Genomic DNA, 27321 nt, shown 5'->3' on the forward strand with positions numbered 1-27321 from the left:
TTAAGCTACTGGAACCAGAAAGCTCCAAAACCCTGCCACATAATATGATGTAAGCTGACGTGGAAAAGTAACTACACTGTTTTTAAATTTATCAGTAAAAGAATAACGGCTATCGTCCTAGTACAGGAAGAACAATCACAGCCTCGATAAAAGAATTCCCAGTGGTCGGCATATTCCTCGAGGGAGATTGCTGAAACGATCAGAATGCACCTGAGGGAAGTACAAATGTGTCTGTCTCTGAAAATGAAAAAGAGCCAAACCAAAACAACAACAAAGAGTGGGAACCAAACATTTTATTTGTTTCTTATCGAGGCTGCACCACACATGAAACAACACGCACAAGCATGAATGCTGGTAACAAAGTTGGCTACTTTTACAGGTTATTGCATAGAGTCAGAGACTCACAGCACAAATCTAAATCAGCTGTGACATGTCACATGTCCATCCAAAGTACCTGGAACTAAAAACGTTACTTTAGACAATCCCGTAAACACCTGTCAGGACTCGACATGTACTATACTTCATCTGTCCATGCCGAATGCACTCTTGGCTGAAATAAAATACTGTAGGTCCAATCAAACAGTCCAGTCCCCCCATTTGCTAAAATGGTCACTTCTGTTTCCAAAATACAAACTTGAATTCCTATAATTTGTTTTTAAAATAGACTGTATATAAAAGATGGCCAACTATTTCACTTTCAGCTAATCAGTTAAGCCGCTTCAAGCTCTGCTGCTTCAGTCGTTTCTGTCTGGTGTATGTATCCTGCTTCTCATGAAAGCTTAAAGGTAGAAGATCACTTCGAGCTGTTCTTCTATGTATTGATATTTAAAATATCGTTTTTCCTGGAATGGAAAAGTCCTTGCGCGTGCATTCAGGCTGTTGAGCATCTGAATGTACTTTATTACATCAGGTGTTAATAGTGCCTCATTAGTGGGAGTCAGACAATTACTTTAGCAAAGTCCCACAGTAACAACAATAAACGGTATGCAGAATGTGAAAAATGAAACTTTTGCAGATGCTACAGATGTGAATACTTTTCTCTGCCAGCAAGTTGGTCTCTGTGTTAGCGTGTGTGTGTGTGTGTGTGTGTGTGTGTTTACTCACTGAGAGTCTCCACAGGGATGATGTGATCCTTGCACTGTCGCTGGCAAGTCTCATTGTCCGCAAGCCTTCCAGAATTGAAAAGCCGGCACTCAATGCACTCCCTGAATCAGAGAAGGGCAAAGACACACTAAACATATGCATACATTTTTATATCTACATTCAGGAGGCAGAGATCACTCAACCCAAAAGCCAATCATATGACATTGTTACTGTGCTTCAGTTTGTTATTTTTGCTCTGCTACCATCAGCTGTCGAAAGTGCCCCACTGTGCTCTGCTAAAACACTGGAACTGTCTCTACTACAAACTGCGACTAAACAGCAAGTGAGCCGTGCAGCACACAGAACAAAGAACCTGATGAGTGCATGAACTGTTGCTGGTGCAGGTTACAGGAACCTTTCACAGATGCTTCAAGTTTGTTAAACGCCGCTTTTAAACTTGATTTGGTTCTTAAAAGAAATGGTTTTCTATTCTGAGAGCTCAAAGCGCTTTCTTACTACAAGACACCCATTCACAAAGAGATCGATACAACACTATTCTTATATGCCTCTAAGCATTATGCCCAGCAGGCTCCAGTGGATGGATTAGGCAAAACTTGTTCTATGTATCATGTCAGAAGATGCTTCGACACAGAGGTTGAAAGAAGCAGGGATTGGACCACTGATTGTCCAGTTATAGAAATGTCATCAATTCTCTGGCACAGCAAATGCACAGTGATGCCTTTGACTTCCACTATGGAAGCAAAAATCCTGTTTTTAAATCAGTTCTGACCAGCACTTGCGCTTTTGCACAATAAAAACAACATTAGTTTGTCAACTAAACTTTATCTCTCACAGGAAGCCTGTTGAGAGGAAACTGTAGTTCCATCCCCTCAAAAGCTCGAGCTGCTACACGGAGTGATCCAGGTTCAAACGGCAGACAAATGGTTTCATGTCTTCAGGTCACAAATGACAAGAGAGTTAGCTTTGAAGGCATGGGAAGAGTTTTCTGATCAGTCTTCAAGTGAGAGAGGTATGTGAGGTCTTGGTTTTAGACTACTTAGAGCTTTTCCTGGAGCTTACAGTTGCAGACAGCCTGAAGGTTTCAATTTTCCACCTTATTTCTCATCTATCAGCGGATATTAGCAACCCAAACAAGCAGGTAAAGCTCCAACTTGGACTGTGTAAACCACAGGTATAAACCGCAGCACGGCACTTACCTCTTTGTGCCGCAGGCATCGGGGCAAGTGGGGCATTTTTCGCAGGTTTCTCCAAAGGCTCCGGGCTCAGTGCACTGACAGCGGCCGCACACACAGCTGCCTCGCCCGCTGCACATCTGCCCGTCATCTGAAATGCAGCCCGATGTCTCCGTCGAGCAGTTGCAGTTGTCGCCAATGTAACCGGCATGGCATTTACACTCCCCACAGTGACACTCACCATGACCTGCCGTGAGAGGAACACACAGCAGGTCAGCAGAGAAACAATGTTACAGCGAGGCAGCTCGGACACTGTATGTGATAAGAGATATTTTTAGCAGATGCTCTGAGTTTGAAACACCTAGGTCACATTCAATTTTGGGCGTCCATACCACCTGAACGCCCAGCAGGGTGATGACAACACTCCATTGGCCTCTTAGAGCTGTGGGGTAAAAGGTTTTCTGGACATAGATCCCTATAATTAGCAACCCTCATAAAAAGCAAAAATTGGAGTTTTATGCGTTTCATATCATGGCTTTGGAAATATATTGAGATGCTTTTGTTGGCAAACTTGAATATCATTGAAGAGTGGATTACTGGCTAAGTCTAAGAACTGAAGGACTTAGATTTAGCTACAGGAACAAAAACTACACTAGAAGCCGCTGGCTAAACTTCACGTGTGACATGAGATTGAGCAACATATACAGAGTCTAGCTGACAGTTCATAGAGGTGGTTTTGCTTCTCCTTTGCAACAGTGGGAAACTGAAACATCTGGAGTATTGCAGTGTTGATCATGCTCTTCTCCTACCAGCACTGAGCAAACTGCCCTGTTTGTACTGCACTCATTGACTTATCAACACTGGAATGAGTCCGAGAACGGGCTCTAGCTCTTGCTATAACTCTGATTTGGTTTGGTTGTCTAAGAACAGCCTGTGGTAAAGAGAGAGCAGTCAGAGACAAGAAGACTCCTTGATATAAGGAGGACAGCAGCTGCAATCAAAGAAGCCTTACTGACAAGCTGATTTCACACCCGCTGTTCCAAGACCCTCCACAAAGACCAAATTCATGAATCTGCTCCCAGAGAATGATAAGAAAGAGGAAGGACATACTGTAGGCAAACTATACCAATACAGACTTTATCAACAGAAAAGGAATGGACTGGTTCTTATGTAGCACGTTAATCGAGTAGGCTGGTACATTAAACACTTGACTTTTCCAGTCCTCCTATTTCAAAGCCGTTAAAATGGAAAAAACACTGAAGACAGTTATTTGTGGAGACTAAGAAATAACTGGGTCACTAACAAATGAAATCACTGTAGGAGTGGTTCCTACTTCTGTCAAAGGGGCTCTCCTGGCAGTCAAGAAAGACAATCGCAGTATACTGCCAGTCAACATCAGACACAACTAGGAGGAAAAACTGAGCCTCTGATTGCAGCCAGATCCTGAAAGAGGTCACAGAGACTTCTCAAAACCAAGAGGAAACATTTTTTCTAATCATCAAGCAAGTGGTCAGGGTTGTGCAACACACTGTCTGGAATCACAGACATGCAGTAAATTCTTCCTATTCTTGTGTAAACACTTCCTAATTATTCAGTGCATGCTGCAGAACTGTGCATGTTTTTTTCTCTCAAGGTTGAAAACCTGAGACCAGTCAAATGAAATTTGTTTAGAGCACCACTCCTAGCCCTCAGTCACTGGAGGCTACCACGATGAGTGGCATGTGGCTGACTCACAGTACCAACACTGGGAACGTGTCCTTAGATGACTGCGCTGCTTTGTGGGCATTCAGAGGGCACGAACTGGGATCTTTTCCTGACAGTATGGGGAGGATAAAAGAAGTGTAGCTGTGTTCTCATTCAACATGTCCTGGCGAGCTGCTAATAGATCTGCTGTGTGCAAATACTCCTCTAATATTTATGTGAAATATTCATGTCTGTGCTCTTTCCCAGCGCTTATGACTGAGCTTTTGGAATTTCCTGTTGTATACAAATGTTGTTTTCTGCATCACACTGCATGGCTGCAATTTTTTTCTTTAAATAAATAAAGAAAAGAAGAAGATCAGCTATGTGGGGATCTTTTTATAAAAGTCTATGCAACAAGACAAATTCATGCTAGGAGATGTTCATGCTCAACTTAAACAAGCTTAAAATTGGCCAAACTCCAAGTTAAAGATGTCTTTGTTTCGTCATATGTTAGGCACCGCTTCTTTTCCTAGATGCTGACAGTCTTTAAACCACTGCACCAATCGTGAAATGAACTGGCGTGCCGACAGAAGAAAATACCAGCGATCAACACTTCACGAGTCTACAACAGCTAACCGTCACCATATGCCTTGAACCAGATGTTTGGAGCAAGTGCACATGCTCTTTATCCTGCCATTCCGTCTTGTGATTTAGCTGGTAAGTTGTTTCACTTCTTCTTCTCTGCTGTGAGATTAAGCAGTACTCACAATAAACACAGCTGTAGCGGAGGAGGGAACATGGAAAGTGTTCAGATCCTTCAGAGCTGTGACCTTCCCCTTTAGCTTGCAACTTTTCCATGACGTTTCTCGAGACATTCTGTCAGCCTGGAACAGCAGCCAAGATGAGTTAAAATGAGGAAGAGGAAGGAGTTGTTCTGGAGACATCCAAGACTTTTCATTTCTGACATTAGGCTGCTTTCTGTTTCGTTACCACCATCTCAGGCCGTCAAATACTTATTACTTATACTCCCTTATGTTGCTCGATTCCCATAAGAAGATTAGAGGAAATTCAAAATGGAAAGGAAAAACAAAAAATGGAAAGAATAGTGTTCTAGTCTTCACACTACTGACTATGAATACCACATGAATGAATGAAGCATGAACGCATACTACATATGTCTATATCTTGCTCACTGTAATGCACTAGCCTAAAATCTGCCATACATCTTTATTTTCACAATTTTACCCATCTTTGCAGTCAACTGCTGCAGTAAAATCAGCGAAAGCGTCTGCTTTTCAACATTTCTCAGGTCCAGCTCTAACCAGTGGTTAGTGAAGGCATATTACAAAGGATCTAAGTTTTTTTCTCTTTTTGTGAACTGACAGGAAAGCTGGGGAAGCTGCAGATTGGCACCTGGGCCTTATTTCTGTCTACATCTAGGTGTGTTTTGTCTTCTAACATTCAGTCTCTGACGAATGTGTAGCCCAGCTAGAAAAAAAGAGCAGTGGAAAGTAGTTTTTTTTCATGTATAATGTAAACAATTTAGTCATTTCTTTTTTTCTTTTATGTTTAAAGGAAGATGTGGACCAATAAGATTATCTGTTGTCATTTAACTTGGCCAATCAGCAATGAGCTCCCAGTGACCCTTGCTGTTGACCTTGATCACATGATTTCCTGTGTTGCCATTTTCGTTCCTGTTCATATAATGCCATGTGCCAGAGAAACTAATGTTCCCGAAGTCGAATCGCTAGGAGTTAAAAGCAAGTCTGCTGCAGTTGTTTTTGGTTGTTCAGAGTTTCACCCTGTCAACGGATGACTCGACAGACGGACCCAGTCTGAAGCAAGCCCCATCGAGGAGCAGTGATTCCACAGTTCCAGTTAACTGGATGGCGAGCCAACCCGAAATTGAAAAGGATTTGCCAAGGTTTTATTGAAGCCAAAGTTTCGTTCCCATTGAAGCTTCAGATACCTGCAGGACTACGAACTTTCTTCCTTCATCGGAGTGTGGTAGGACAAACGTTAAACAAACTGAACGGGCCCCAACGATCCATCAGTTACCAGACATTGTCCATCCATACAATTGACTCAGAGAAAGCTGTATGCGCGCACTTTTATTTAGTTTGTTATTTTGGGGGAAATATTTTGTATTTTATTTTATTGTTTTTTCATTACATTGTTGCAGCTGCTGTGTGTCAAATATAATAAATTTGTGAACAGTCTATTGTGGTGTGGTCTCTCCTTATTGGTGTTTATACCTTGGGCTCCTGCCGATCCTAGATCTTCTGCTACTGGCTAGTGGAGTTCGGTCATTCTTAATGATAAGTCGTAAGTCCGGTTACAAATGCATTGGGAGCAACTCAGGCTTCATTATCTTGCCCAATGATACTTTGGTCTCCAAGCTTTGGATTAGTACAGGACGCACTCTACCTCCTGATCCACAGCCATTTAAAAAAAAAAAAAAAAAAAAAAAAAAAAAAAAAAAAAAAAAAAGGAATGTGTTGATTTGTGTTCTATTCTGCAAGACTTGAAACTGGTGATTGAGACTATAAACTCATCAGAAAAGTGTTCACTGAGCTCAGAAATCAAGGGCTGTTCTCCAATATTTCCCATGTTTTCCTATATTTCTATACAACAGTGAGTCACCTCCTTCTGGCCTTTTGCTTCAGCCTCACCAAAGCAAACCAACAACGTAAGTTCATCTTTTATGTAAATGCAAAGTGTTTGAGGTCTGAACAGATCCGCATAGCATGGTAATAACACTGCCATCTAGTATTGTATAGATATACTTGCAGAGTGGTGCAGAGACATAAGCTAATGTAGCATGGCCTAAGACTCACTCGAATTTATACAAAAATGCTATTACAGTTCTTAGTAAAATATTAGACAGGTAAGAAAGAAAAAAAAAAAAGCGCACCTATAATTATTCTTTAGAAATCCTCAAAAACAGGAGTATACGATCATCTCACACCACAATACGCTGCATTACATATTCTCATAACACTGGAGCATATAATATGCAGTATAAACATCAGGGGGATATCTTTGGAAGGATTACAAAGGCTGAAAACAAGCAAATAAAATAAATAAATAGTCCCTTCTGTCAGACTGGTGGCTTTTATAGGCATGACAGGATCAAGAGTAGATCCTAACATTGCATGTAGCCTGTGAGGGCCTGTCCATATTATTTTTGCTGTGAGAGAGACATTGTAAACGAGCTTAAATAAATATTTGGAGATTATATAAACGGAAATGAGCTTCTGGGGTATTTTTAGAAGGATAATTCTTCCATCATATCATACAGACAACAGGAGCTTTGGGCTTTAAACGGGAGCTCAACTAATGTTTCTCAATAAAAGCATCACAGACAAATAAAAAGTCCACAGAGTGAATTGTTTGGCCATCTGGAGAACTGTTGTGCATGTCTGTGCAAACCAGAGTGTACAAAGAAGGATTTGACACATCAGCCTCTCCCTCCCTCTGCGTGTTTTGTGGGTGGAAAACAGGAGAGAGAGAGAAAACGATGGACTCGACACAGATGTACAATTCATGAGATGGTTGCAGTTGTAGTTCCAGTTGTTTTTGAACAGCTGGACATTATTTCTAGATCTGTGAGCTGGAATTACTCAATACTCTGACACTTTGAACATTTGGCTCAAAATGAAAGCCTTCAAATGATGCCATAAGCTCTGAAGATGAAACCAAACAGTTTATGACAGCAGCAGCAACATCAAGCAGCAATTAGCTGTCCCATTAAGTGGAAAGCATCAGCTTTACATCGAGCCAAGATTCTTTTTCTAGTCTGGAGGTCAACAAACTGAACTCAGTAACCCTCGGCAGGAATGCAGTGAATGTGTGATATGGTGTGGCAGCCTACAGCAGGAGTGGAGGAAGACTGAAACACTCCCTCTGGTTCCCACTGCAGAGAGAGAAACAGTCACTTCCTGCAGCGGTGGCCAAAGAGGAGCCTGTGTCCCAGAGGCTGTGATGTTTGGAAGGAAAACGAAGCCGGCAACCTCCAACGTCTCCAGTTGCAGTCTGAATCTATATTGTGGTCTTGTGCAAAGGCTTCACCAAATATCGGAAATGTTTGTGGTAGAAAGCTATTTTGCCTTGAAAAAGAAAAGTGGAGGTAAAAAGTGTCCTTCTGGAGAGGCTCCATTTCCTGTGGGATATCCTGCAGTACATAATTGGCATAGTTGAGTTCAAATGTTCTAAATAAAGTTGATACAAAAATATGAATGAAAGTAAAGATAGAACCAAAAAATCCACAGTGTGAAACATCTTTTCAAAGCATGTTATCCATTCATGTGCTATAAATCTGCACAGTACAGGAAGTCAAAAAAATAGCCTCCTCTGGCACTATTTCTTGACTTTAAATACAGACGTAGACACTTCCTTTTTGTTAAACAACAAAAACAGAAGAAGCATGCTGCTAAAGAGGATATGTACCAGTGAAGCGCTTATTGTTGTGAGATGAGATACTGTCCAAAAAAGACGAACACAGAAAGCCAAAGGAGACAAAAGCTAGTAAGAAATCTTTGTAAAAACAAAACTCATTCATATCCCAGCAACATCTCCACCAGGTAAAGCTGCCACAACCAGTCAACGGAGGGTAATTTGGGCCCAGTTCCCAGTGTCGGCATGCACTCCGCTCACCGCTGAGTTCAGCGCAGTGTTTTAGGATACTGCAGGGGACAGCGCAGAAGAGTTTTAAAAACTGCATGCTGGAGAGAGGAGAAGGTTAATGTTTGACATACCTATTCGTCATTTTTGGAAAAAAAATGGTGACCCACACACGTCCTTTCCTTCAAAAACATCAGTCAAATTCCAGCATTAGGTTTTCCCCATCTTCCCAAATGACCTTCAAATCACCCACGAGCCCACAATTAGATCTGATGGGTGATGATGAGTACTGCCACGAGCAGGTAGTGCCAGTCATTTTTCTTTAATTTCTCCAATCATGACTCAGCCACTCATTCTTAGGTGGAAACCCTGGCAGCGATTCACGGCTGCTCCGCACAGAACTTCCAGTGCTCCTCACTCAGGATCCCCAAAGCTGGATACCAGAATAGTACTGTCCCCAAAGATTCATCCACCTACACTATATCTAGTCGTTACCACGCAGGATCCTACCCCTTTATCCCCAACAGCACCTGATAGGTGACTGTCCAAAAAACACCTGATCCTGCTGGGAGGTGTCAGACCTTGAAGGACTGCTCTGCTAGTTATCTGCCAGTATACTGGCATTGGTATTTTTAATGGCCGATCATTGAAAAATAAAAAATAAAAAGTAAAGAAGACCCTAAAGAAACACCCTTCAAACATGTGTTGATATTGTATAGTTTGCAGACTGGACGCCACTCGAAAACAACAAAACACACATAAAATAAACTGGATATGTAGGATTTTGAATGACCAAATATCAGTCTGGGTGTAGTCCTGTCTTCCACGTTTGATCTAAAGTATTATTTATTCTAAAACCAGAGGACCCACAAAAGTAGTTCTGGGTCAATTTTTTTCGGCTTACAGTGAATACAAAGTACTAAAAGAAATACAATCTATGCATAACAACATTTAAGTTGATAACTATCTTACATGATGCCTGTGGTGGCACTTCTTTTGTTTGACATCATTTGAAGAAGCAAATGACAGAGTGCTCTGTACACTCATTTCAGAGACGAGACAAATCCATCACAGCAAGGCAGCACCTCCCTGACCCTGGGAAGGAACCTCAAAATATGAGTGTACCACTTTAAATGAGTGCTCTGACAGGAGAACAATATCTCTGTAAACCATTCATCTTAATGACACAGTAGGCTGTAGGATAAGATTACTGTTTAGTCACAGGCTCAGACTGGCCTCGGAATGTGTCTTATTTTAAACAGAAGCTGCTCGTGTTGTGAGTTCAAGGTTTCAATGTGCTGAAAGGAATATTCCCAAGGGTTCTTTGACTGTACTCTAAAACGGGCTTACAAGAACACACGGTTATTGTTTAGAGGATGGGCCTGGTAGACGTTTCTCCCCATTTATGGTTCATTGAAACCAAGCCACATCAATTACACGTCAGCAAATGTCGCCCTGCCAGACACAAAATGGCAGTAGTGATGATTTCATGACAGTAACAAAAACTGTAAAGTATCACCAGCAGACAAATCCTCTAAGAGGGTCCTGTGAAACATCTGGAGTGACTGCAGGGAGTCGGTGAGCAGCAAAAGTGCCGACGAGGCTTCAGTTTGTGTCCCCAGTGAGTAGAAATGAAAACATGTTATCACTTATCACTGCTGTCACGGTTTAAACACCCTCAGTGACATTTTTAATCCTCTGTCATGGCTAGGATCTGGGAGACACACTGTTCTCACAAGATAAGAGGAAAAGATCAAACACACCAAGTTACTTCTGTCTATATGTGGAAATTTGGAGCAGGAGGAATGAAATACTTCCAGAGACCAACAAATATTAAAGGCTGAAACTGTCAGTGGGTTCCATGAATTTAAGTCATATGCAGTGACATGAAAGAACTGTTAAACTCAAGAGTACTTGATGATTTATAAGCCTAAACAGTGACAACCTCAGCCTTGTGCAGTGTGACTGCAGCAGCAAAACACAAGAGCAGGTGGGATATGACGTTATTTTTGTGCCACTATTCTGAGCACACGTAAAAAGAATTTACAGGTGAAACTGTTGTATTCTGAGGAGAAATTTATTTTGAGCGAAGAAAAGCTAAATTTGAGTGAACAAAATTAATTTCTGCGTGCAAAATATGTATTTCAGTGTTTGCTATTATCCATACACACACACACACACACACACACACACTAGCAGCCCCTCTCACTCAGTTTTTGCGCTTGCCCGCAATGTGTTGCTCGCGCTCTCAACATTTGTGCCCGTGCGCGTTCTACTCTTTCTGTACACCGTTATATTTGTGCCACAAAACCAGCCAAACACAGACTTGGATGCAAAAAAACCATCTGATTGGCTGTTTTGGTCTTCAATCAGCTCGAAATGACGAAATGCAATATCCCAGAATCCATTTCGTTCAAAACTCAAACGAGGCAGTGGCGGAGGAACATAGAGTGGCGGAGTTTGAAATATTACTCTTTATGGGTCACAAAATAAACTTTTAAGATATTTTCATACGAGAATGGTGCTGTGTTAACTTCAAATATCTGCTCGATTTATCAAGACATCACATATTTGCAAAAGTGCTCTAACGTTTTCGGAGATGCCTGTTACCCACCAGCTGGTCACTCGGGTTAAACATAATATATAAGGCTGAACTGACGACAAAAAAAAAAAAGACAAAAAAAAGACAAAAAAAAAAATATCTGCCGGCTACACCACCAGGTAATACAGGAAAAACCATAAAGCCTTTGAACTAAAATAAATGCTGTTGTCACAGTGATGTACACTGTCTTCTTGTTCTTGACGAAATGGATTCTGGGATATTGCATTTCGTCATTTCGAGCTGATTGAAGACCAAAACAGCCAATCAGATTTTTCTTTTTGCATCCAAGTCTGTGATTGGCTGGTTTTGTGGCACAAACATAACGGTGTACAGAAAGAGTTGAACGCGCACGGGCAGAAATGTTGAGAGCGCGAGCAACACATTGCGAGCAAGCGCAAATGCAAAAACTGAGCGAGATGGGCTGCTACTGTGTGTGGATAATAGCAAACACTGAAATACATTTTTTGCACGCAGCAATGAATTTTGTTCACTCAAATTTAGCTTTTCTTCGCTCAAAATACATTTCTCCTCAAAATGCAACACTTGCACCTGCAATTTTTTTTTTAAGTCCGCTCAAATTTTTTTTTACGTGCGCTCAGAATAGTGGCACAAAAATAACGCCATAGTGGGAGACATGAAACTATCCTGAGAGAACAGGCGTCTTCCCGTGGCAGACCAACGCACAGACCGACCAACTGACAGTCTGACTATCCATCCCTGTTTTTCCCCTTGTCTCTCTCTGCTCTCTTCAATATCACCTCACCTCCAACTGGTTGTGACTGCCTGGGTTTTTCCTTCACACTTTCACTAAGTGCTTCCTCACAAGGGATTGTGCAATTCTTTCTAAAATTATAGGGTGAGTGTTATTCAGAACTGTTGCTGTATAAATAAAATTGAATTGAATTCAAGGAACACTTTGTGTGCATACGGAATAAGGATACAAGTACTGCACTTTATCTGGGCAGCATGTCTGCTGCTGGCTTGTCACAATCACTGTGAAAAAGGCAGTTTAAACAATGTTGCTAGCGTATCTTTGTGTGAGTGTTTGAGTGAGCGGGTCAAACAGCTAAAATATGTATGCTATTAAAATGTGCAGGCCAAGACAAGCTCTCTCATGTATGCTGAGCTAAGCAAAGTTCATCAACAGGAATAAACAGAGTATTTGGTCTCTATGAGATGTGGGGGAGTAAAAACCTTAGGAGACCAAACTTCCTCTTTCGTGAGGCTGTTTTAAGAGTTCCAGTAAAAGAAGAATAAAGGTAACGTAAGACATGCAGCCTGTTGCAGAGCTCGCTAAAACTATCAGAGCATGCAGCAATTACAGATAGCTGGGATTATTATGTGAATAACAGCACACAGATGACAACAATCATTATCAACCATGAAAACAGTCTTTACTTTTCTTCTCCTCAGACTGCAAGTCATAGAATGACTCTGCATCGATCAACATTACTCACACTAAGACACAACATAGACACGGAAAGAAAAAGACAGACCGACTTCTTCTTTTTCTTATTATCAGTCACGTATATGTGGCTCCAGTGTAGGAAGATCATGAGAAAAGGTATACACATCTCTCATCACACACACCTAAAAAAATGTGATGCTTTTAAACAGTGAATAAAATACTACATGAACTTTAAAAGTTGGGCCGTTATGCATGAGAAAATGCATTATTTAAAAAACAAAAACAAACCAAAAAAACCCCATTAGCACATTTTAAATTTGATGGTAGCAACATGTCATGTTTGCCACTGTGCAGCATTTAAAAACAACAGCACCCAGGCTCTTCAAAAACTATTTCAAGATTTGAATTCAGCTGATCTTTGCACGGTAGAACTTTAAGCTGGATTTGAAGATAACACAGTAAGTGGTGTGAGTCAGTGCACTGACTTCCATGACAGAATCACGGCTGATTTCACGTATAGTGCCGTATGAGGTTCCGGAGCTCAGGGGAGATTGAGCTCTGTCCTCTCTCCAAAATCTCTGAATCTTGATATCTCATGTACTGTTGGTGATGAGATATTCAGAGTTGTATTTTTATATTGAGGAACATTATTTTGAAATTGTTCCACAACTCGTGAATGTATTTTTTGTAGAATCATTGCATTCTGTTTTTATTTACTTTCACTTGGCATACTCTAGCACTGCCTCCAGCCCTGGAAGTCCTCCTGTCATTCATTTGTCGTGTGTGAGAATACATATCAGCAACAGATCACCTTCTAATCAGCATCAGAAGGCTCCAGTTACTGGAATCTGCCGGACACAAATCTGAATTCAGAAGCTGCTCTGTGGTTATTTTCTCCTCCGCCCAGCACTGTGTGGATGGCACAGCATGCACCCAGCAACAACCAAGCTGATTTCTTGTATTCATCCCACACTCAGCTGTTTAGCTTAAGGATATTAACCCAGGGGCTGAAGCAGTGACCTCTAACTGACAAACCACCCAAGAGGCTGAGCTAGCTTTACCCCTGCCAGACTTCAGAGTGAGCCCCAAACACAGCTGGAAAATCTTCCTCTGTGTTTGTGTGTTATTTTCCCACATGATCACTCAAAATGAAAAATAACACAGATCCAGTGCTGTCATACGTAAGAAAATTTTTGCTAGTGACTTTTACTCTGGTTTTATCTGGGGGTTTTTGGACTAGTATTTAACACGTGAAGAGCATATAAATCTGAAAACTGCACTTCAATAAAAGCTTTTTTTTTTTTACCTTTTAGTTAATAACCTTTTAGTTATTGCACACAGATCATTTTGGATATCAACACTTGGTTAAAGGACTTAATCTATAAGTCCATCCTGTAGCTGTGTTCTTCCAGCTACAGCCACAGAGTGTGTGATCCTGTGCATCTGTGTTATAGTAGTTCAGAGCAGAAATCTGAGGTCTTCGTCTGCAGCGGTCAAGTTCAGTCAAGTCTCAAAGAAGAGGGAGGAGTCGTCCGGTGTTTGTTTTACCTCAGAGTGTGAGAAATGAGAGCAGGTTCCCAGGTGCAGGGTATGTAGCTTTGATCAGTCAGACACAGAACAGTTCACAGAGAATTAACTCAAATGTTGGCATAAATTCAGCGCATGATAAAAATGTTGCTCCTAGTCAATAGTCGAATGGATACTAGCATTCCGCTAACACTCAAACTGACATCAAAGTGTCAGAAATATGTACAGTAGCATTACTTTTAATCATTTCTTTGTAGCCATGAGACTGGTGTTGCTTGTGACCCTTTAACTGGTGGTATGGCTGCTGGCCCAGCTTTAATGAACACCAGGCACACTAATTGCAGCATGTTCAAGTACTGACACATAAAACATTAATGAGAAACACAGCCACTGAATTAAACTGTCTTTGCAGGACAGATATTAGTCATCCTACTGTTATTTTTTTTTTCTTCCACGTCCACATTTGCATTCTTATACTCTGCTATAGCTACAGACTAAAACTCTGATTACATGTCCAAAATAATCCTGATTTATCTGGTGGCAGAACTTCAGTTCATCTTTTGTCTGAAACAAAGTGTTTCAATTAGAATCAGCATACTTTATTAATCTCTAAGGAAATTATGTGGGTTACAGTTGCTACAGTATAAATAACAGTAACAGACTAAACTATTTAGCAACACAACATGTTACAAATTTAAGAAATTTAAGAAATAGCACAATTCACTTGTGTCCCTTTAATACCACTGTCACTGCCTATTCAGAAATCAGTTCGTTCTATGCCTTTCACAATAAAAAGGCATATGCACTGCTGTTGAAATGATGTTGAAAATATGCAAAAGGAATTACGAATTGGACTCTAAATAAAATCTTACAAAATAAAAGATAAAAAAGGGAGAAACATATCTAATATATGGCAGAAATTAAATACATGACTGAATGTATCGGTTTTTCCATTTTAGTAACAAATATAAGTTAATTATCCATGAAAAAACGTATTTAAAAGCCTTCATCATCCATTACATTATGAAGAAACAATATGATGAATGAATACAATGTACTACATATAACATTTATATTATGTTGGTTGCGTTGTTAAAGTCTCACTAAACTTGTTTTTAAGTATTTAGCATATTTAATTCTAGTGTTCCTTTTCTCTATTCTGTATTTAAGCAGAAACATGTGCACAAACAGAGCGAGTGAGAGAGAACAGAACATTTTCTAATACAAAGCTCAGGTCATCAACTTCACCATTAGCTCAGTTACATTAAAGTAAAAGCACCAACCTCTCTGCAAATTGGAAAAGTCCATCTTTCCCCAGTGATTGTGCTCATTTTTTCCCTTTTCTTTGGCAGTTGGAGACTGACTGCAAGTCGTTGCCCAGAGGCTGAGCATGAAACACCCTCAACAACACTTTGATCACAGGGTGATGGCTCAGGTTATCTGATGGCAAGCTACTGCTCTCAAAACAATAGCTGTCAGACTCAGACCGACTGTAATCACTCTCAGACAGATTGATGGAATTTTGCAAATAACTGCCATCTAATTTATGAATGATGACAGATGGCCAACACGTTACAGTCGATCTAAATGATTAGAGAAAATCCAAAATAAATTAATGTGCGTCCAGTTCTTGTGTTTGTCAGGCATTAACGACGTGTGCTGTACAATCTGTACAAAAAAACAGTTCAAAGAAATCATTAAAAGACCAAAATTACCGTGATATCCACGCCCATGATGAGTACACAAACTTCTGATCACAACTGTAGCTGACAGAAGATAAGTCCAATAGTTCGTTTTAGAGCCACAGCTGCATGCTTCTGCTCCACAGATGGTGTTTGAGACAAGCTACTGGTTTTGATGAGCTACTCTGATCCATCACTGATCAGAGGAAAAATATATCATAACAGGATCTGAGGATTTTATCTTTGACACAGCTGACCTGGGACAAGGCTTTTCTTATTACAACAACATGTAATTAGTATCAAATATTTTTGGCCACTGTGCATATTTTAGCAAGGTGTTCCAGGACTGTTAGAGCCGTTTCAACATGTATTTTCTGCAGCTGGGACAACATCAATCACACTTGCAGTCCTATTGTGTCAAACTGGTCTGTTTTCAGCGCAGCACAAAGAAAAGTCAATCTCTTGCTTTTAACCAAACGGCTCTGTGACAAAACAAATAGACCAATTAAGGCTGAAGAGAACTGTTTTCTATATTCAAGCACAGTTCCAGTAATGCTCTGCACGAGAGTGAATAAACACACATGTTTCCGTTTACTCCATAAGGAGACACAGTCCTCCGAGTGAATACACATGGTGTGTATGCACGCTTTTATTTATGAGGTAAAAGATGGCCTGTCCAAGTCTGGAAAAAAGACCCACGCTATTTCTGGCTCCTGCAGCCTGCTGAGTGCTGAGATCATTATTTAGAACCAGCTGCAGAGTCGGCAGAGGAGATGTGGGTCAGAGGGGCAGGAGGACGACCAAGTCTTCATGAATCCCTGTTACCTTGGAACAGAGGCGGAGCAGCACAGGCGCTCTAGGATGTATAATGATGTCACTGTTCCAGTGGTTTTGACTGCCTCGTGCCACCACAGCACATACACGCCCACACAACACACAATTACAGCTCAACCAAACAGCCGGTCTGCCCAGCAGGTGTGAACTCCAGCTGGATGTACAGTGCAGCCCGATTCTGTGTCCTCACGTTCAGCTGTGAGAGGATTAGCAGCAGCTTTCCAAGAGTGACCAAACCACTGGTATTAACTGAAAACTTTGTTTCACTGGAAAAAAATGGTGGTTAAAAACAGTCCAGAGCATGATTACCATTGATTGTGTCGACACTGGGTCACCAGGCCATATTTCCTATTACATTCCTAAACAAATCGTTAACAATGTTTTATCATTTCCTGGAGTAAACGTGTTCAGATTTAAACTTGGCTCATCTCAAAATCTCACACATGTCCAGCACTACTGCAGTTTTGCTTTTGCAGAGGATGTAATCCAGCTTGACACATTTCTTCTTTAACGAACTGGATTATTTTGTATAAAGATCAAGGAAACATACTGACAGTACAAAGTAACACGGAAGTGCTGACTGCAGGTCTCTGGAGAATCAGCCATCATAATACTAAAGTGGAAGCAGCTCTGTGGGTGTGACTCTTACCCAGGGACGTTTCACTGTCGAGCATGTCTGAGTGAGAGAGAGCTGCCACTTTAACCTGCTGACGAAGCCACTTGACGTGATGTTAGTGGCTTCATCAGCATGGCTGCAATGACAGCAACATTAACACACTTGTCTGGTCAATATTTCAATCCCAACATTCACATGCTGACATAGCCCAACAGCACAACTGTAAAATCAATAATAAGTGATAAAAACTTTACAGCAATATAGTGAATAAGACGCCACAAACACAATCTGGTTGCCTTTGACTGAAGTTAAATACTGATGGTAACCAAGAACACAGGCTGACTATAAGATAGACCGGTCGGGATTATAGCCTCCACACTGCAGAGCAGCAATAATCTAATAAACATCGCAAGTTATATCAACTGAAATCAAACCTCTATCACCACATTCTTCAAACTACATGTCAGATTAACTCGCTGATAGCTCCAGCTCTCTCAAATGTGGATCTAATATGCAAATTTTCTTGCAGCCTCACTTGCAGGAATAACTGTTCCAAATAAATATTTTTTTAATCTTGTACCGGGTCTCACTGAAGCCATTCAACTAATCTTCTCCGAAACAAACCGTTTCAGCTCCCTTCACCCTTCACTGGAGCCAGATTTCTTCTGAATGGCTGTCCCTTACAAACAAAGTTTGTACAGCAAGTGGATGGGTCTTCTGTGCTCACGACCAGAGCTGTGTGTCTAAGAAGACCTTGAAGACCTTCCACTTGTCAGTGACATCACACAGAGGCAAAACGTTCTGAAATTGAGTATTTAAAGCAGTCTGAAGCCTGAGCTTTAGACTCACAGAGATTACTTTTAAATAAACTGACTTCATTATTCAAAATGGTCAAAAACTTTGATATGAGCATCCACAGAAAAAATGAGCTATCAGCCTGATTTTCCCAGGTGTCAGACTGAGCAGCTCACTCTCTGTGATGAATCTCAGTGAAACAAGAGCTGAGGGGCTCAAAGCACCCCTTAGCAGTATTCCAGTGGTCACCTAATGGTGTTATATTAACATTGTTATTATTATTGTAATTCTTGTGTCTTACACAAGGTCCACAATAATTAACTGACACATTTAGAGGAGTGCAAGGAGCAAAGCATGGAGGAGGTGTCCTGTTTAGAATCATTAGGACCTCATTACAGTTTAACACAGGGAGAAAGGCAGGAGAGAGGAGGAGAGGGACAGAAGGTAGTGGACTGTTAACATTTAATGACTGCTTATGGACGATCAGTACAAACAAACAGCCATTATGCATCTGTGTATTGAGCGTGTCCAGCCTCGCCACTGACTGAACGAAAGACTTCTGTTTCTACTGACTGTAGACAAATAGAGGCAGGCATTGTGTAACAGGATCGCGCCAAAGCCGGCCCCACTGCCACAAAGCGCTCTCTGTGGTTTCACAGGAACAGCCGTTGGCTTGGGGATGAGCCAGTGGGTCTCCTTCAGCCAGGAGGTCTCACATCAGAACTCAAAGTCTTGGACCGAGTGTTTTGGGAACACAACGGCAGATACACCCTGAGCCAAACCTGGATTTTCATACCAAGTCTTGGTTCTCTCTGGGCATCAGATTACAGCTGGGACAGTCAATGAGAGGACAAGAGATCTTTCTTATATAGTCTGAATACTTAGCTAAGATTTGATTGCAACTAAATGATGTCACAGTGCATTGGTTTCTGGATACCACATTTAACTCTTTACCCCTTGGACACCTACCAGAGGACCACTGGTCCTCTTTTCTAAACTCAGATGTTTCTGTCATATTTCAGGCCTGCGGCCAGAATAAGCATCAGATGTTAGTGAGGGTGATCTCTGTCTACACAGTTTAATAGGGCTTGGAAAAAGCCTGGAACTTATTCTATTTAATGATGTATACAGAGGTTTCAAAACTTCCTATTATGGCTACAGGTGAGATGATCACCAAATGGGAGCAAGAGTAATTTTTCTGGGGTCAAAAGTAACTATATCTGGACAAAAGCATGGTTACCAAATTATCAGCTAAGGATAGCAAGGCTGGTTAGTAGGCTGTAGTCATTAACTGTTAGGTAGGTAGATATAGAAAATTCACATGGCCATCGTAACATCACCAATATCCCCCTTTTTGAATGGTTTGTACCACAAAGTGGTCACCCCAGATAATTACATTAAAAATGCTCCAAAAGGCACCAACACTGGAAATCAATGAGAGGTCCAGGTTCACTCACGTCAATAATGGTGGCCCAAGTTGGGCATTTTAACAAAGTAGTCTACGGTAGTTGACTTGGTTTCCTTTATGTGGCTACTACAGGAACTGCTGTTTTGTTGCACGCATTGGTTTCCTTTTTCCACACCAACAGAAAACATGTACTGAATCTTTTCAACAGACATGCCCCCAGAGGCAGACGGCAAAGAAAACAGGAGATGAACATTAGACCCATTACTTTTGCAGCTGCTCCTTTGATCTAGTTTGGTGAGTAAAGAGAGCAGCTCTGCAGGTGACTGTTTGAGTTTACCCAGAAAAGCTGGGTTGGTTTCAATGCAGTCAGGACAAGGTCAAATCACCAAGACACACCCAGAGCAGGCATGGGACGTGACTCACTATTGTTAATGTGGATTACCCAACCCACAACAAGCATCTCAGATCTAAAGAGTCTTGATGTGTTCCTGTTCAGTGCCCTCTGAGGTGTGGTCTCTCGCCAGCTTTAGCTCAAACTACTCCTTCATGACAAGTACAGAAACTCCACAGAATCACATACAAGAATTACCCTAACATCACCCTGCAAGCACGATCCTCGAAGGAATATGTCGGAGGTCTTCCTACCTGAGCAGAGGATGCCTTTGTGTCGAGCACAGGAGAAGTCGTCGCACTCGCAGAAGCTGCCGTAGATCTTTCCGAACTCCGATTCATAGCACAGGCACTGGTTGCAGCTGCACTCGCCTCGTCCACTGCAGATCTGTTTGCCCTCGGATTCCCGGCAGGCGCTGAGAAACATGTTGCTTGTCTCACCCTCCTGGCATTCACAGCGGGCACCCAGGTAGCCGGGCTCACATTGGCAAGTCCCACAGTTATAAGTACCTGCAAGGAAAAGGTTTCTTTAACTTCACTTTTCCTTCATTTCTGTTACACACACAGTTACAGTCATGACTGCTCATATTAAACATAGTCAGATTCAAATAATGAGGTCAGCATATGTACAACCAAAAGCTAAGACGGCTCCACACACTGAGACTCCGAGTTCTTTTCTACTCTTGCTCTGTATAAGGTCAGTGAGAGCAGAAGTTTTTAATGGTGTACCCCATGGTCATCTCAGGCACACGGCTTTGGCTGTGAGAGCAGAAGCGCCACCGACCTGCTGTTGAAATGCACTGTGTGCGAGGAGCTACTGCTAATCAGAGAAAGGTTAAAATTAAAGGAAAGTTTAAAAGCTAAAACAGCTTGTTTCAGAAAAAGAATGAACAGAACAAGATATCTTAGGTATTACTTATATTAGTGAATGCAAAGCTACTAAAAATATGGAGCTGGAAATGAGCTTAAAGGGTCTACTTTTAAGTTATACTGAGGAATTATTTTGTCACATTTGAATGTTCGCTTAGATTTCCATTGATGTTCTTTGTTAGCTTACAGGCATTAGCATAAAGCAAACAATATATCAGAAACAACCAATTGGTCCCTGTGTTTTAACACCTGACATGCCTGACATCTGGGACCATCTTTACTGGTGTAACTGTCATAACAATAACCAGTTACTCCCAAACATGCTAATGACAACTCACAATGTGTATAAACCAGGCTAGCCAAATCTGGTTTGGCCAAGCTAGCCACTGTAACTGTGTTCTCCAAAATCCTCAACTCACCTTCAGTTGCAAAGATTTGAGACTTCAGGAAGAATTGCTGCATCTAATGGGGACCGTAATAATTGTTTTTAAAATTAATAACAAGCTTTTCAAAAAACTGCTTCATTCTCTGGATTTTCATAGCCCAGTTTGATTGGCTAATGACAGAAGTTAGCACATTCAAATAAACTTTATTTGCCTCATGCTTGTGATTGAAATGTTGAACATTTCTCACCTTCTCACCTATTTTTTGTGTTGTTCTGCAGATTATACGGGTTGGAGCAGGCAGTTCTGTAAGATGTATGCCAGATTAAGTTTGAGAGCCATTTGGATGAATGGCTTTAACCTCCTAACAGTGTTTCAGAAAGCAGCGCAGCAGTGGTTTCTCTGCATTTTGTGTTTTTTAATCTAACTAAAGAAAAGGCAGGACTGAATGTAAAAAGGGGTCATGTCATTTTGGACTGATTCCCACATGTTCCTTCAAGCTTTAGTTTCCTGCAGCATGAATATGTTGGCCTGTACACTTTAGTTTACAGTAAACAACACTATCAGTCAAATTTCCAAGTGGAGTAAGGGGAAGAAAAGATGAGCAGTTATTCTTCTTGGAAGTTCGGGAAAAAAAACAAAAAAAACATGAAAACTCTTACATGATCATAAATGAAGATTATAAATGAAGATTTAAAAGTAGTAAATAAATATGAATTGTTAAAGTTATACCTATGGAGCTGCAGATGACGCTATTGTTTTGTGCATTCCGGCTGCAGCCGCAGTCACACTCGTAATCCACGGCCACTTCCAGGCGGTCTTTAAAGCCCACCGGCTTGATTGTGAATCTGCGGTCAGTCCCACGGGGAGGACAGCTCCTCGCCTCCACACTGACGTTGAACGAGACCTTAAAAAACAGAGTGATGTTCTCAGAAAGGAAAGATACCAATACTGACAAACTGACCTCCTGTTCACTCGCTGGAAGTTCATGTCAGGTTCAAATGGTCAAATGTGCTTTTTTTAAAAAGTAGCAGCCTCATGAGGCCTTATTTATCTCTGATATCTCTGCTCAGCTTTTGTTTCCTTACTCCCAAATGACCTGATCCCACCCTGCATCAAACACAGTGAGTTGCCAGCCAGCCAGCACATGACCCCGTGGTGTCACATTTACATCAGTGGGCTTGTTTCACTCCAGAGACTAATTTACATAGCTCAGTTGCAGAGAAACTGGGACAGGAGATCTACACCCATTTGATTGCTCTGAGGAAGGAAGTTATGACAAGAGAAACCAAACCCCAGGCATGCCTTTATCATCAAACATAAGTCTGTTTTTCTGGCACTCTCCTGACAGTCGGCTCAGTGTAAAGTTCAATTTTCTCTGCGATTAAAATTGTCCTGTTGACAAGAGTTTTTTTGGACTTAAATGATCCAGAGACTGTACAAGTGTATGACAGAGTCTCATAAAGAGAAGCACAAAGTGGACAGTGATACGTGTTCCAGTGGTTTGGCTCTGTCCTTGAGTTCTGTGGAGCAGAAATAAAAACAAAAGTTATGAAGTTAAACAGCCAGAGGAGCTTGCAAAGAAAAGAGTCTGGACTTCTTTAAGTTACTTGAAGACGTTTCACCTCTCATCCGAGAAGCTTCTTCAGTTCTAAGGTCAAATGGTGGAGAGTCCCAGATATAAACCTACGTCTTCAAGTAACTTAAAGAAGTCCAGACGCTTTTCTTTGCAAGCTCCTTTGACTACGATGACCTGGATAACTGAGAACCTTCACAGACTTAAACAGCCAGAGTTCAACAGTAATTGGCAGGTGTTCACATCCATATCTGATAAACACACCCTGCTGACTTTTACACTGATAGGCTAAGAGATTAGTGAGTCTGAAGTGCACGCAGCTGGCAAAGAGAGAAGAGGGTTGGAAATTCTTAACTATTTTGTTTTTAAGATGAAAACTGACCAGAGGGGATGCAACATTTTCTGCTTCAAAGCTCTAACTAGAAGCACCTGAAAATTTGATGTCTCGCACAAAGAGAAATGCACCAATCCTTTGCTCTGTCAGGCATGGGGGGAGCAAAGCGGTTGGGAGACTTAGGGAGGCATTCAAGGCATGCTACACCAGCAAGTGCTGTTTGCTTGCAGCAGCTTTGAGCAAACTGTGGTCAAGTGAGATGATGTCACGCTTGATGTTGCCTCGAAAGAATGATTCCTCTTCCTCAAAAGGGACAAATCTGTATCATGATATTAGTATCATGACTCAATAAGTTGGATCATCTCATCCTGAGACCTATCCTGTTGCATATGTGCTAGAGAAACAGACATGATGGTGGTGGTTGTTGGTGTTGTTTTGGTGTGAAGGGATGAGGCTTGGGGGGGGGGGGGGGGGGGGGGGTACAACCATCTTTAGCAACCACAAATCAAGCAGTCCAGGGCTATGTAAACTTGCAATCAATGTAAAGTTTCTCATCTCGTCTGTATAATAAGCTACAAGCTAATCTTTGGGTTAGCATCTTGCCCAAGGCCTAAAGCTTTAAACATCAACAAATTCCAAATGGATGTGATGAAAAAACAAAACAGACTCTTCATAGAGTTGTTATGAAGGCATAAACCATTTACAGAGGCAACCAATGTATGTGATAACCATACAGTTTTGGTTTTGTTTTGTTTTTTAAATGTACACTTTTTATTATTATTTAGTATTATGTTGCGTTTTAGCGAGCAAATAATTAGTGTAGAAAGAAACAAGTGAAAACAGCTCTTCATATTAGAGGCAGCAAACTAGATTCTGTCCAGAGTTGGCAAACGTTAGTTTTGGTAGTATCATGATGTTGAACGAAAAAGGATGACATTAGTGACATCTGCTACAGATAGCTACATAGCCAGTTCTGTGTGTTCCTTCACTTGTTTATGATGCTTGATAAAAAAGACGATATGACGCAGTACCATTGGGGAATGCACCAGAGGAACGCTTGTCACATTAGTCCAGCATACAGGAAGAGAATACGTCACATGTTGCCCAAAAAGCCCCTCTACTCTAACATTAACAAGTTAATGAGGAACACAATTAAATTTACTGTAAATGTGAGTCGCGAGGAGGCCAGTTCACCCAGTCATGTGGCTTGTTAGGAGAACTATGAAGCTGAAATGGAAATGGGCAAAAATGTGAGAGGAAGTCGTAGTAGGGCACTTTAGGAGAGATGGGTGCAGAAAGACCGAGCTCACTGAGAAAACTATGTAGTTGATCGTTTAATCCAATTCAAGGAGAGATGCAGGGAGTCAGAATGGGGAAGTGACAAAATTGTATCCAACAGTTTCACCAAGAATTTCTTCCTGGCAGAAAAACACAGCAGCGTTGCTGTGGATAGCTCTGTTTTGATGATGGAATTCTTATGACTGCCTGAATTCAGTTAAGTGGGATAAAAACAGTGGTTATGGTCAAACAAAACCACACATAACCAGGTTCAAATGCTTCTGCCTCATTTGGAAATAAATCTTTAAAGAACCTGTGGTATGTTAGCACAGACTTTCATTCATATGCATGAGCCCTTTCAGTCCTGCAGTTGTGTGAATGAAACAGTGAAAACCATGCTCCTTTAACTATACTCCAGCTAGCATTTCTCCTGCTGCCAGCTTCGCTCTTTCATGCTGTGCAGTTTCACAGGCCTCCTCATGCCTACTTTTGTGCAAAGTCATTGAGATGCGACGACAAGCTCCGTCACAGACTCACAGGGTCCCAGTGACTGACACCTGGGCACTGCAATGGCCCATTCCCTCAGTAAAGACTGGGAAACGTAGCCCCAAGCAGAATAAGCTGCTACCCTTCATCTCCTTTCACTGCAAAGGACAAAAGACATGAGCAAGCCCCATCACCCAAGAGCTCCCTTACATTCACTGTTTTGAGTTTTTTTTTTCCCTGACACAATGACCCTAAACTGCTCATTCCCATCCCAAAACTTTCCCAGGAAAATAAAGTGGCCAAGAGAAGAGCACAGGGGGTTTTCAGAGAAGCATTCTACCCTGCTGAAGTCTCGCTGTGTGACGCATGTATCAAACTACCCCTCGCTAACATTTTCAAAAGATTCAGATCTCAATTGAGGCCTGTACAGAATACAAAGTGACTGCCACGAAGAGCCCAGTGCAAAACTCAAAACAATTAAGATGTACTGTAACCACCTGTCACCTGAAAAGACCCCCCAACTGCTAAAGGCAAGGCTGTGAAAAACACATAAGTAACACAAAATGTTAAAGTGTAAGTCCATTAAAATTACTCTGTATGTTGTCACCAAACATACAAAAAAAAACTCACCTTGGTTAACTCAGAATAAAAGATGGATGTAAATACTATAATGTCACAAACTGGTTTGTGGACTAACACAATGAAGTATTGAGGTTGGCATAACCAGATAGCTAAGTTTCAGCTAACCCAGAAGGACTGCTCAACAACAACAACAACAACAATCTTTATTTATAGAGCACATTTAAAAACCAGCGGTATACCAAAGTGCTTAACATAAGAGACAACCTCTCATAGACTATAAAGGTTAAACATACACCAGCTAAAAAAATGCAAAAAATATAGCAATAAATTACTGGAATTTCAAGCCAGGCCTGCTCATGTCTTTTGTCCTTTGCAGTGAAAGGAGATGAAGGGTAGCAGCTTGAAGTGGATCTGACATTGTACTCTGATACTTGGTGAATAAACTCCTGTGCGACGTGAGAACGTAATCAAACTGTTTAACTGAGGGAAAGTATGATTTTTAGGACCCTTGAGCCTAACATTAGCAAGCTTAATGTAAACTTATAACCAGCTGTTATTGTTGTTTAGCTGGTTCTTGTCAGCTGTCCAGAAACCAACAGTTGCATGTTTAATCTGCAGGTAATCATGACATTGTTGGGAATATATGAGCATGTCTGAGGGCACTGAGCGCTCGAGTATAAAAGCTCTATATAAAAACCTTCCCTGCCACTGTATTTAAATATATATAATAATATAAATATATAGGGAAACTGTTTGCAGTTTCCACAAACCAGTGCTCAAAGGCATTGATTTATGAGTATGCATGAGTTTGTTGGAAGATTTAATTACACTCTATTCTTTGTATATTTATCAATATAATATCTTCTTTTTATATTAAATAGTCTTAAAATTGCTGAAAGTCTTAACTTTAAGATGAGTTAAGACTGAAAATAAAACTTCTCAATCTTAACAAACTTTTCAGTCTAGTACCTGCTACAGGGCATGCTGCAGCAGGTACTACTAGCAGGTAGGAAGAAAATCCAGAAAGTCCAGTTTGAGTAAGGGACTGGTGAGCTGGGTTTTTGTTTCAGTACTACTGTTGGTCTGAACACAGGATAGAGACGGGGATGAACCATAATGTGTTTCCCACAGCTATATCCACTGTGAACTGAATCCAGTCTCAATTCCAACTCACAGGAAGTCACCCCAAGAGGGTCCCACTGTGCGTTTTCTTGTTTGCTTAGGTGTTGACAGGAATTATTAATATCACTTTGGCCAGAATAGAATACGTTTGCCATAACTTGGCATTGCTGTGTACTCAGATTTATTATTATTTCAGCAAGTAACCGTCAACAATCACCTGATATCACTAACTGAACTGCAGTGCACCTGCTGAAGTTTAAACTAAAGGCAGAGGCCGTAGGTGTTAAGACGTCTGCAGTGGAACCTGAGAAGGAACTACCAGGTAGGACGCAAAGAGTGTGCAGATGCTGCCTCTGGCTGAACGCATTCAGGCAGGAACTCCGTGCAAGTATGACCCATCAAGTATTAAATATGATGATTTTAGGGTGACTGGGTCCTCTATTTTGAAAAGAATTCGATTTTTTAATTGACAAAAAACATAAAAATACAATACTGGCACTTGAAACCTTAACATAACATCCACTATTTTGTTTCAGGCTGAGTACCAAAAACCATTAAGAACCAAAACATGCACACGATCCTAGACAGCCTCCTAGATACTATACCATACACTGGAAATGATATACTTCAACAAACAAACAAACAAACAAACAAACAAACAAATTTGCCAGCAGTGACCTTTTCCAATACATGAACCAAAATGAATGTTTTCCATTCCATCAGAGCTGCATGTTGCTGCACATAATTCGATCCCTGGCAGAAGCAGTCAGGGACTTTTTTTAGGTTGTGTTTAACTTTGTGAACTGTGTCACATTAAGCTGAAGTGTGCTGAAAAGAAGTATACTT

At 41.1% G+C, this 27321-nt stretch overlaps 1 protein-coding gene across 1 annotated transcript in view; it reads right to left on the reverse strand.

Moving 5' to 3' along the window:
* The window catches only part of itgb5 (integrin, beta 5), a 40475-nt gene that overhangs the window by 2909 nt on the left and 10245 nt on the right, over positions 1–27321 (reverse strand). The window contains exons 10-13 of the mRNA XM_085385682.1: positions 21830–22004; positions 20100–20354; positions 2301–2523; positions 1105–1205 (exon numbers count right to left, since the gene is read on the reverse strand). Coding sequence (XP_085241808.1) covers positions 1105–1205; positions 2301–2523; positions 20100–20354; positions 21830–22004 — 754 coding nt within the window. The remainder of the gene's footprint in view (positions 1–1104; positions 1206–2300; positions 2524–20099; positions 20355–21829; positions 22005–27321) is intronic.

This window comes from Rhamphochromis longiceps, linkage group LG16 (genome assembly GCF_057381845.1).
Source record: "Rhamphochromis longiceps isolate RC_006_pf linkage group LG16, R_longiceps_female_GT1.1, whole genome shotgun sequence".
Taxonomy (NCBI): domain Eukaryota; kingdom Metazoa; phylum Chordata; class Actinopteri; order Cichliformes; family Cichlidae; genus Rhamphochromis; species Rhamphochromis longiceps.